The 13154-nt window shown below is 41.1% G+C and overlaps 1 protein-coding gene across 1 annotated transcript in view; it reads left to right on the top strand.

Moving 5' to 3' along the window:
- Positions 1 to 9496: 9496 nt before the first annotated feature.
- GRIFIN (galectin-related inter-fiber protein) overlaps positions 9497 to 13154 on the top strand; it is a 9609-nt gene continuing 5951 nt past the window's right edge. The window contains exon 1 of the mRNA XM_018555455.1: positions 9497 to 9734. Coding sequence (XP_018410957.1) covers positions 9672 to 9734 — 63 coding nt within the window. The 5' untranslated portion in view covers positions 9497 to 9671. The remainder of the gene's footprint in view (positions 9735 to 13154) is intronic.

Here is a 13154-nt window from a genome sequence, read left to right as displayed (position 1 = left end):
ACAATAAGTACTATCCTTGTCGCACTCCTTACCGATATGTCCCTTGTAGTGGGGGGTGCTCGCAGTGACTGCGGATAACGCTGCGAATGTCAGCAAAATTGTAGAAATGTCCCCAGCACACCACACCACACAGGGTCCCTTCATCAGGCTTGTCAATGCTAAAGCCTGATGAATGGTACCCTGTGTGGTTCTGAAAGCGCTTGTTGGTCATATGACAAAAAACTTCAATAAATTAAGCTTTTGCTATCCTAAAAGGATTGGTGTGCTGGTGACATTTCTACAATTTTTCCAAGAACAATCTGATGCATGAAGAGAATGCTGATGTCTTTAATGGAAATGACATTTTTCTATAGTGCGTGTGCGCCATCTAGTGTTCATTCTACACTTTTCATTCCATTGAAGAGATCAGATATATAAAGTGCATCTAAACCCAAAACCAAAAGTATATTACATTGCAGCTTACCAAAGCTTAAATATGGTGGCTGCCTCAGTTTTAGTTCTTAAAGTTTATTTCCTTTGTTTTCACCTGGTAAACAGTATGTTTATTATTTTTAAACTTCCTTTAACAAACCATGCTGTCCCGCAAAAGTGGCAGATAGAGTGTTGAGACAAACAATTTAATACTGACATGGCTTACAATGGTCAACTTTATTTCATTTATGTAAAACATTTATCCCCAAAGTAGAAAAGAATAAAACATTTGCTGTAGCTGCTTAAAAAGTGTTAGCTGGAGTTCAGATTTAATTTGTTAGTGAAGTCCATCTAAATCTGCTAGTGCTTCTAACACCATTCTCCCCACAGGGTGACAATGCTGCTGTCCAAGGGTGGCTCCATAGAGTGGAGCCACCCTAAGGCCTGGTTCACACCTACGAGTTTTTGAGCAGTTGGAAAAGCAGTTTTAAATGCCCTACACAATGAGTTCCATGATTTTCAATGGCCCTGGTTCACACCTGAGCAGAAAAACGCCAGCAGGAAAAAAAAGCCAAATGCCCGAAAGGTTACATGAGCTTCTTTGGGCAGTTAAAAGTGTGTTTTTGCCCCATAGACTTCAATAGAAATGCTCATAAAAGCGCAGCAAAAGCATGGTGCACATTTTCGTGAGAATTTGTGCGCATTTAAACGCGCGTTCCATTGCCTGTAATGTTTCATGAGCTGCCAGTCAAAACGCAGGTCTTCATGTACGCGCGTACAAACGGGCATAAAACAATGTGCACAATGCGCAAATAACTGCATGCTGCTAACACGCGTACACACGCACAGAAACGGTGCCGCCTAGGTGTGAACCCAGCCTAAGAGAGGAAGTGTGTTAGTGGTCAGTTCACCAGGTAAAAATAAATAACAAAAAAAGGCTAACAAGAAGAAAACAAATTCAGCCACCACATCTAAGGTAGGCTGCAATATATAACATTTTTGGTTTTGAGTTTCATTCAGACATTTCCCTCGCACTACTTTGTTGTGTCACTAGATGTCCTTAGTATGATGGTTAGTATCATTCAAGCCAGATCATCTGAGCCCAGATCATCCTGGATCCACCCCCAGCCTGTGACTGGACAGTGAAAAAAGAAGCAGCACAGTGATGAGCTCATCTCTCTGTCACTCTACTTTCTCCTCCCATCAGTGTGCTATTTAATAATAAATACAAAGCTGCATTTATTTGTCTTTTTTATATCTGTCTGGTGTTATAGTAGGACTCCAGACAGAGGGAATTATTAACTATCAGTGTGTAAATAAAAGTTGCCGCTCATGAGGTGTATGCCACGTCAGGATCACTTTGTCCTTGTTTGTTTTTGTCAGCCCTCACCTCTCTCCCCTCTGCTCCGATGGTGGTCTGTTCCTCAGTATCCTCATGCATAATACAATGCTATGGACTCTGCATTAAATGTGATGACATCAGCACCCTCCAGCCCCCAGAGTCAAAGGAAGAAGAGGCTGTGGAGAAATCTTGGAGCTGGCGGGAGTGGGGATTAGGTCATTCAAACTGATTGAGAAAATCCCCTAAACAAAAGCAAGCAGTTAACACTTGCAGTTCTAGGGTAGCAAAACAAGGGGAGTTATTTTTTGTATTCAGGGATAGGCTTTAAGTTATCAAAGATGCAAGCTTTTGGGATGCCTTAGATCAGGGGTCTCAAAGTACCGACCCGCGGGCCAATTGGCCCGCAGCCAGCTGACAAGTCAGGCGCATAGTCACGGGTGTACAGGTGTAAATGGGGCCTTATTGTGTGCATATTAGTGTATGTAATTCAGGTTGTGGGTGGAGGGGTTGTGCATATTTCTGTTTGTGTGTATTTCTATGTGTGCGTACCGTGTTTCCCCGTAAATAAGACACTGTCTTATATTTTTTTTGCCCCCAAATAACACATTAGGTCTTATTTTCAGGGGATGTCTTATTTTTTTTAATGTGCAACAAAATGTACAACAATCCAAAGTTATCTGGTGTCACTCCGCCTGCCACAGTAACTGGCGGTATAGAGTAAGTATCGGCTAATGCGGCTCTGCTCCCTCCGCCACCGCAGCCTTGCTTTCTACAGCGCCTGCTTCCTTTGCCATCAGGGACAGCAGTGCAGCAGTGGGGACATCAGACAGTGGACAGTGCGGTAAAGTGCAGTACCATTTATCGGTACACATTACAGTACAGTACCTATTACATTAAGCAGTGCCTACAGGGGGGACAGCAGTTAGTGTAGTATGGTACTGGAGTGCTCCCTGTCACTGTGCTGGCCGGAGGGAGTCCCCTGTCATCCCCTTAATACAGTATGTCCCTGCAGGCTGATACCATCTCTCCTGCTCTTCAAGTTCCCTCTCACATGCTACCACCAAACTAGGTCTTATTTTCGGGGTAGGTCTTATATTACAGGAATCTTGAAAAATAGTACTAGGTCTTACTTTCAGGGTAGGTCTTATTTTCGGGGAAACAGGGTATCTCTGCGTGTGTAAAGTATGCAATTTGGCAATCGGCCCCCATGGGAGGAAAAAATTTGTCCAGTGGCCCACAGGTTTAAGACCCCTGCCTTAGATGCTTTATTCAGGAAAGGATGCTGACTGCAGTCATCTAATTATGTGGAAACAAAAATATGTTTTACTTTACTTTTCTTTGCACATGATTGGGTATTCTGGGAAACATGTACATTCTATAGTCCTATAGTAAATCAACCTCAATGTATAGCTACAGCAAAGAGAATGGTAAAGCCTTAGATGAAAAAAAAAGATATAGCCTTAGATGGAAAGTTACAAGGTCATTTAATTATATCCCTGTTTTTTCCCAAGGTAACCAGCACTTGTAACCTTCTCTACTGTCCATGTCCACCTATAGTTATATCCCCTGTTCAGCACTGTACACAATATGCTCATTGTATACAAAGTACGCTAACAAGTAATCCATCATTGTTACAGGAGGATTCAGTTAGGCCCCCATATCCGAAATAGCAGTAGATGCTTCCATGCGGAAAAGTCATGGTGACATTTGGCTCCATCTTGCTTAGGTCTGTACACAGCAAATACCGATGTCAGATCAGGTCTGCCTGTCTTTGCAAGATGTCTCTGTGGGGCAAAAGGTCACCGGGCTGGTTTTTAATTGGCTAGGATTTCTGTACAAAATCCCTGGGCGCCTTGTTTGTACCAATTTGTTGCAGCCTTTTGATTTTATTCCATCTTTTGAAGTTTCCTGTAAGTCTATTATTAGATTTGCTTTGCTGAATTAACTTGTCGGACTCCAATTTCCTGTTGTGATAGGTAAAATGTGCCATCTTGTCACGTCTTTTCCGACCTCTCTGACACTTCATATCCTTGGTTATTAATAGCGCAGACAATCTAAGAACTGTGTGTCAACAAATGAGAAATTGTCATCTTGCACATGTACAGCACAATACTAAGATGCTAAATCACAGAAGAAAATGATGCAGTGTACAGAGGTAACAGTCCAATGCCAGCTTCAGTCTATGGAGTTTAAAGTCCAATGCCAGGTCCAGTCTACATAGTGTAAAGTCCAATGCCAGGTTTAATATATAGAGTTTAAAGTCCAATGCCAGGTCCAGTCTACAAAGTGTAAAGTCCAATGCCAGGTCCAGTCTACAGAGTTTAAAGTCCAATGCCAGGTTCAATCTATAGAGTGGTAAAGAAAATTTGCGCTAATGGAATAGGGAAAAAAAACGACTAGCTAAAAGCTGCTACACTCAGGTGGTAAGACCTTGATAGTTAGTAAACAAAAAGGAACAGCGCTAATAATCTTTCCGTGAGAAACATTCAAAGTGCATAAAACGTCAAAATATCAATAATGCACAAATTATAACAAATCATGTAGAAAATTCATAACCTTTTCATAGGGAACATTAAAGTGCTAATACAGTGTCAAAGTATGAATATAAATAAATGTATATACCGTGCAAACATAGCAATATTCAATTCATGATTTACACAGAATACACAATATGAATAGATGACTTCAGAACTAGTTCAATATAAATGGCAACCTGTTCAAAAGTGATATATAGGGGGTGATTTACTAACCTAAACACACGCACGCACCAGGTGTGTGTGATTTTCACACAGCAAAACGTATTTATCAACCAAAAAGTCTCTAAAAGCATATTTCCACTAATGCCATATATGGAAAAATCATGCACATGATGCATATATAATGCTGCTTCACAGTTTAGACAAAAATGGTTAGCTAATGCATTTACATTCCTGCATTTATCAACGCAAGCAACATAACATAGAGCTAATTTACACCACATTACCTTGCAATTCATTGCAGGGCTTTGCACAACACACCTGCTGGGTGTGTACACACTACAAAGGTGTTTCGATTCCTCCCATAGATCATGCTGGGAGGGAACACACTACAGAGGTGTATACACGTTCATGGTGTGTTTATAAGGTTAGTAAATCAACCCCATAGTCTCTCTTACAAATTCTCATTCAGTGTAAGTCCAAACAAATAGAAGTGACAAGTTGTTTCCAAGAGAAGATAAAGTGAAAAATAAATAAACATAAAGTTTCTTTCCAAATGTTAAGTGCAACAAAAAGTGCTACAAAAAAAGTACTTCAAGTGAAAAAAATATATGTTCCAAATTCGGTGCTCCTTAACGTGTTCAGCAGGAAAAATCCCCCAATAGGGTATGCACTCACCGCAAAGTAGGACTGTGTAAGAACAGCCAGCACACTCTTTGATTTAAACGGAGTAGTATCCAACGTCCTCAGTCCTTCAAACCCGTTATAGTCCGGTATTTAACTCTGATATGCATCCATAAAAATGGTTGTGTAGTAGGCAAAAAAGTTATTTAAACAGAAACAGTACACACTTACATTAAAATTAGTAACAGCCGGCCGGCAAACCGCGTCTCCCCAGACTGAGACTAAAAGTGTGATGTCAAAAAAGGCCCACACCCTCAATCTATAGAGTTTAAAGTCCAATGCCAGGTCCAGTCTACAGAGTTTAAAGTCCAATGCCAGGTTCAATCTTTAGAGTTTAAAGTCCAATGCCAGGTCCAGTCTACAGAGTTTAAAGTCCAATCCCAGGTCCAAACTACAGAGTTTAAAGTCCAATCCCAGGTCCAGACTACAGAGTTTAAAGTCCAATCCCAGGTCCATCAAAAAAGTTATTTAAACAGAAACAGTACACACTTACATTAAAATTAGTAACAGCCGGCCGGCAAACCGCGTCTCCCCAGACTGAGACTAAAAGTGTGATGTCAAAAAAGGCCCACACCCTCAATCTATAGAGTTTAAAGTCCAATGCCAGGTCCAGTCTACAGAGTTTAAAGTCCAATGCCAGGTTCAATCTTTAGAGTTTAAAGTCCAATGCCAGGTCCAGTCTACAGAGTTTAAAGTCCAATGCCAGGTCCAGTCTACAGAGTTTAAAGTCCAATCCCAGGTCCAAACTACAGAGTTTAAAGTCCAATCCCAGGTCCAGACTACAGAGTTTAAAGTCCAATCCCAGGTCCAGACTACAGAGTTTAAAGTCCAATGCCAGGTCCAGTCTACAGAGTTTAAAGTCCAATGCCAGGTTCGGTCTACATAGTGAAAAGTCCAATGCCAGGTTCAATCTATAGAGTTTAAAGTCCAATGCCAGGTTCAGTCTACAGAGTTTAAAGTTCAACACCAGGTTCAGTATAAAGTCCAATGCCAGGTGTAGTGTACAGAGTTTAAAATCCAACGCCAGGTTCAGTATAAAGATTTTAAAGTCCAATGCCAAGTTCAGTCTATAGAGTATAATGTCCAATGCCAGGTCCAGTCTACAGAGTTTGAAGTCCAATGCCAGGTACAGTCTTCAGAGTTTGAAGTCCAATGCCAGGTCCAGTCTAAAGTTTAAAATCCAAGGCCAGGTTCAGACTACAGAGTTTAAAATTCAACTCCGGGTTCAGGAAAAAAATAAAAACAATATTGACCATGTCTATTTTAAATATGAAAGCAGCCTTGGCTGGAATACTCACCTACTCTCTGATGCTGTCCTCAGCAGAATCTCCGTTCCATTATGCCCAGCATTAACCCACTTACGGTGAGCTCAGGCTGTCATGGACCCACCCCCTGGGGAGTACAACATAAAGCTGCCCTGCACCGGAGAATGCAGGAAAAAACTTAATTCATGTCATTATCTGAGGGACTGTCTCTGCAGTGTTCAGGACAACCCAAAGAATATCAGAAGATAAGGAGGACTCTGTCATCACATGGCTTGGCTAAGGACATTTAGGAAAGGGGAGTATACTAAGTGTTTAGGAAAAAAATGTGGCAAGGGGTGAGCCTCTGGTTTGGTTTGTCCATGCATTTGACCCAAACTCAAGCTGTTCAAAGTTTGCAGTACGTACAGGTGAGTGATTTTTCCAGTCTGCCTGCCTGCTGAGCCTCTGTCTGTATCCTAGCAGCAAATGATGTTCTGTAACCTACATAGCGGCATTAGTTTATTGGTGGCTCACCTGCACAGCATCACTGGTTGCTAGGACACAGACAGGCACACCATAACAACCTATGATGCTATTGGGCTGCCAGTATCTTAACAACCAATGACACTGTGTGGGTCGCATAGCATCATTGGCTGCTAAGATGCTGGCAGCCCCACAATGACAATGGTTGTTCTGGTGCACCTGCCTTTAAAAAAAAAAAATAATAATAAATAAATTGTTAAAAAAAAAAACTCGATGCCTGGCGACCCGTCCGTATGCAACGAACTTCCACCGCAGAATGACATTCTGACAGATGCTGGCAAAATATAAACAATTGGGCGGAGCTAGCAGTGATATCACCGCTAGCTCCGCCCAACTGTTTACATTTGTCCGGCACCTGACAGTCTGCCTGCAGGTCCGGGACAAATCAAAACACATGGGCAGAGCCAGCTGTGACATCATGGCTGGCTCTGCCCTGCTGTTGCCATCTGTGGGGAGAACGGTCGGCTTCGGACGACTTTCTCCCTGCTTCTGCTGTCATGCCTGCTTCTGCTCAGCCAAGCCGAAGCATATGCCTTCGGCTGCTGTAGGGGCTATTGTGAATAGCCCCTACCACAGCCCATTGGTTTAACTGAACCGAAGGGCTCCGGTGAGCCGAAGAATCAGCCGAAGCTATAGCTGGATCCTTCGGCTCTTGTGAATAACCCCCTTAATGTCAATCGGTTAGGCTTTTCATCTATTATAAATAAACCTGAACTATAGAGGTTTATTATTGGGGTCCATCCATCCAAAACTGATGTTACATATTTTGGTAGATTCTGGAGAGTTAAATAACCTGTCGTTTTTTTTTTTATCTCACTCTTGTGGTGGTATCTCTAGTCTTGATGACACCATGAACTTTATAGTAGGAGTTGCCAAGCTGAACAAGAACATAGCCACAAACTATTGGAGGGAAGTCTCATTTATGACATCTACAAAGAGATATAGGAAGCCTATTGGGGACTTATCTCCCCAGACTCCACTTGTAACTGAAATATCCCTTTTTAGAGGACAGACCCAAACTTATTTTGAGAGCAGTAGGGTGCAGTAGCCAATAGCCAACCAACCAAAAAGAAATTAACTTTTGGCAGTATACCTAATGGTGGCCATACATGGAGAAATGTTATATAGATGATCATACTTTCAATCGATTCGGTGACTGGGAGAGAAATTACAATCAGGTGACCACCAGCTTGGAAATGAACTCATAAGATGTGATCACTCCATGAAATTGAAACTGATCAAAAACAAGATAACGGAAATAAAAGTTTAAGCCCCGATCCACACATTCCAATCCTGTGTGACTGTAGAATGTTGTGCTCTGATTTGGGGGTGCCTTAAATTACTGATGAACAACTGAATCTTAAATACGTGTTGGGTTTATTTACAAATAGGGATATACATACAGTCTAATACAATTAAGGGGATTGAAACGGGAATTGGGGATAGGAATTGAGGTTAAGGATCCTACAGCTTGCTACCCCATTCTCTCTCTCTCATTCACACAAGCCATGGGTTTTTCTCTGTTCTTCGGACACGCCTCTCCAGCAGGTCTCAGCGAATCACATTCTTGATTGCAGAGTTCAGAAAGACTTGTCTTGTCCAAAGGTCTTGCTTGTCAGCTAGGTTAGTGTCACACAGGAAGAAGGTTCCATCATATGCCCCTGCCCCCATCCCAGCATATATGCCTTGCTGACACAGGTGAGGGCAGTAAATACCAGCAGGGGGTCGGGCTTGCCCCAGGACATGACAGTCCAGCAGATCTCCTTTGATCAGTGTCCAGCCCCAAAAACCCTTTGATGGTCTTCATTTGCATATCAAACAGCAATGGGCAGCTCACGATATTAAGGAACCTTTCCATCAAAGATGTATCATAGATGTCAATTATTTTAGCTTCCAACAGTGACCATTGCTAAATAAACACAAACCACATGAATAGATTGTTCAAGGTGCCATACATGCAACAATTGTATGGTTTTACCTACAATGCAATATGATTTTCCACCCAGACTGATCTAAATAGATCAATGACACAGTGTGGGGTATTAAACAACTTGTATTATGGCCACTAGATGGAGCTGAAGAGCTCACCTGAGATCCATCTAGTGGCTATAATAAGGTATTGTTCGAATGTTACATTCGACCTGAAAATATACTAAAAACTTTCCATTTTGCCTCTATTCACATAGAAGAAACGTTTATAGAGATTTGCAGGTTAAAATATTCACCCCCACCACTATGTCTTTTCAATAATTATTACATTTTCGATCACAATATACAAACCTGTAAAGAATAGTCATATCATGACTTATATGGCCACCATTAGAACAGACTGACTAATCTGATTTCTTCCTGTAGGATAATACGGTTACAAACTTCTTCTTTACATTATATTATCAAATAAACCCGTATGTGTCAAACAACACTACGATGGTTCTGTGTAGGAATGTCAGGCCAGTTTGACTAGATTGAGTGCTAACTAAACAAACTGCTCCAGCTCCGAGGCCTTGATTGCTGATCTCTGCAGTTTAAACGCTCCTGAAATGACTACGTGACATCATCTAATCCCCATCCTATTTGGAAAGTTGCACCCGTGGAAAGTTACTGGCTGTGGTAATGTCTGAGCATCAACAAATACAAGTGAGATCACCCATTATTTGCCCTATCACCAAGCACATCAGCTCAGCACAGCCTACCCTCCATTGTGTGCAAGTTAATCTTCTGCATGTGGCTGTGTGATTCACCCGACGGTATATGAGAGCCTGCAGTGTGGGCACCTTCTGCAATTCCGAAGTGGGAGAGAAGATGGCATTGAGGGTAAGTGTTACACATAATAATGCTACTACTAACAATAATAATAATTATAATAACAGTAACAATATATATTGCAGCTTACCAGTCCTTAGATGAGGTGGCTGCATTAGTTTCCCTTTTTCAGGCTTATTTCCTTTATCGGAAAGGCCAGTAACAGTAACACACTTATTTAGGACTAACAACGTTCACTCACTGTACTGTATCTATGGAGGAGCAGCGTTGGCACACTAGGGCAGCTCTATAGAATTCATTTAATGTATGTACATTTTTTTGAGGAAATTGAATCTTAGCATGTTAGTTTCAGTTTAAGGATGACCTTTCCCTTTAAATTTCTTTAGGGTCAAATATTTTATAAGAGGTCCAGAAGTGTACGTAGGATTTGCATTGGACTTCCCTGTTTATTTTGCACTTTCCTTTGACTGGAAATACTCGTCAATAATTCCCATTTGATGTGCAAAAAAAATCAACTAAATCAACTCTCGTTTTATATGCAATTGAAATTCAGCCATAAATGTCGCTCTTTATCTCTTCCGCTGCTCATTTTCTATCAAACAGCTTGTGACAGTTTTAATAAAACCCAAATTAATTATTCAGTACATTCGATTTTTTTTCTCAGAACATGATATATTTCTCATGCAAACACTTCATATGCGAGCCACGTCAAGCTGTTGGAATTTTAAATGCTTTTGTTATTTTACTATTTATATATTTTAACAATTTTTTTTTCTTTTTTTATTCCTTTCATTTATATGGAGCATTACAGAGAACACGGAACTAATTACAATAGTTCCCTGAAGCCAAACAAGCCAAGAATTGTTATCTGTAATAGTCTGAATTTGTTGCTCATAAAGTGAACCGGGTGCACACTAAAGTATTTACACATTCTGGTCAAGCAGTACAAGCACTTTAAAACAACCCTTCATTCACCTCTTTAGCTATAGGCATTGTGAAGAAATTTCACAGCAGAGGTACAGAAATATAAAGGGTCTATTTATAAACAATTGGCAAAGCCATGTGGCCTATGAATCTGTAAACGTTCGTGTGAGTTGAGGCAGAAACAAACATTGTTAGTATATTTTCTTTTCATGTCAAATGCAATTTTTGGAAAATACCACATTATAGCTACTAGATGGAGCGGTGAAACTTAGACTCCTGGTTCTGCCAATTGTTTATAGAAAGACCCCTTAGATTTTTTTCCTGTTACTTTTTATTGCACTAGATTCTTGGCTGCCCGTCAGCCCTCTAACATAACCACACAGCAGGTGTTTCTAAGCTGTTAGAAACTGACCGAAACCTTAAGGTGGCCATCACACGCTAAAGAGCATGGATGGAATTGTCAGGATCCAGAGCACCCCCAGGTGGCGCTGGCATGAGGTGTGAGGACGCCTGTACACGGTACCCTGACAGGAATCTCAACTGCCAGCTATTGTATTCTGACAGCTGGCACCAACGGAATACCCAAATAGTGACTTCAGCTGACTGCCTGCGGTAACTTTTTAGCCAGCAGTTTTCCACCCTGCTTCTTTGACAAAAGCTGACTTCAAGCCAATCCAGCAGTTTTCAATATTCTGTCCATCTACTAGGGGGTAACATGTAAAGCTGGCCATACACCAGTAGAATTTCATTTGAAAAAATGTGTTTTTGGAAAGTTCGTTTGATTTTCTAATAGGTAATGGAGTTAAATTGACGATTGATTATGACCATAGAGATGTAAAAAAATTAATCCTTTTGTATAGAAAGTTATCAAACCTTACAAATTATGAGCAACCATTTTTTTGGTCCCTAGATTCTGGTGCCAACCCAACTTGAGTTTTAAGGAATTCAGGCAGAAAATCAAGGGTACTATGCTTAATGTTAAGCTCATGGCTCCGGATACTAACAACATTTTTGAAGACGTGGGGGGTGATTTACTAACCTAAACACACGCACGCACCAGGTGCGTGTGATTTTCACACAGCAAAACGTATTTATCGACCAAAAAGTCTCTAAAAGCATATTTCCACTAATGCCATATATGGAAAAATCATGCACATGATGCATATATAATACTGCTTCACAGTTTAGACAAAAATGGTTAGCTCATGCATTTACATTCCTGCATTCATCAACGCAAGCAACACAATGTAGAGCTAATTTACACAACATCACCTTGCAATTCATGCACAACACACCTGCTGGGTGTGTACACACTACAAAGGTGTCTAGATTCCACCAATACATCATGCTGGGAGGGAACACACTACAGAGGTGTATACAGAGGTGTATGTAACATCTGATGTCATGATGATGGGTAAGGAGAACCAGGCAATCAAACTCTCATAAGCAGTAAAAAATCCCCGCTAACCGAAATCCATTAAAAGCAGTGAAAGCGCTAAAAGTAATATGCTGAAACACATTGGTAAAACACTCAGTCAACATCAGAGATTTAACACACCACATCTATCTGTTACATTTAATGCCTTCACAGTATTTAATGGATTCCAATGAAGAGCGTTTATATGGTGGTTATTAAGGTTTGACTTCAGGATGCTCTTACCTGGTGCCATCAATCCGGCAGTAGGTTAGTGTGATGACAGACCTGATAGAAGCTGTTAGAAATGGCCACTATCATTCATTAGCAGGCTCCTGGAGGACTGAATGCTATAAAGGGTGTCGTAAAGCAGCTCTTGGCATATGGCCTGATCAAGGTGTATTTCCCTAGTGAATTGGTGGATGGTGAACCTTCTCCCCAATTCTTTTGTCCCTACCGTGAACATATGAAATAGTTAATTCTGAAAACATTAGGCATGTCTATAGACATTAGATTACTTTTTAAGGCTGAATTAGATGTTGATCCAATGTATATAAAAGCAGTACAGAAAATCACTGAATGTTAAATGGGGAACTATGTGATTGAGCAGGTTGGAAAACCTTTCCCTTTTTTTTCCTGGAACCTTCTCCCTCCTCATACAACTACAGTGATCCAGATTATGTAAAAAAAAACTGGCCCAGAAGACATTGGGAGGTGGTTGGATGATGCCTGCATGCTGACCGTTCTCTAAAGCTGATGTTTAATCTGCTTATATTTTTATTTCCCTGGTTACTCCTTTCTCCTCCATAATCAACAGGTTAAAGGCATTGTGAAATAAGTAAATTCCATTATCATTACATACCTTTGAGACCTTATTTTAGCATATCATGGGGGGAGAGGGGGGACTAAGAGCACCCCCACCCGGCTGATAGCTCAACCCAAGCAGCATTCTGGACTGCATTAACCCACCACTCCTTCCTTCTCCTGGATGCCTGGATCAAGTGGCAAATAGAGTAGGGACGACCCTGAGCAGGGTGCTGTACATAGCTTGCTGAAAACATCAAAGCACCCTGCCTCAGGATAAAGAGACTTGATGCAACAGTCAGTTGGCTTTTGGGGGTAAGCGGGGGAGG

The sequence above is a fragment of the Nanorana parkeri genome, unplaced genomic scaffold (genome assembly GCF_000935625.1).
Source record: "Nanorana parkeri isolate BGI_ZX_2015 unplaced genomic scaffold, ASM93562v1 scaffold197, whole genome shotgun sequence".
Taxonomy (NCBI): domain Eukaryota; kingdom Metazoa; phylum Chordata; class Amphibia; order Anura; family Dicroglossidae; genus Nanorana; species Nanorana parkeri.
This window is presented reverse-complemented; position numbering and strand designations above follow the sequence as displayed.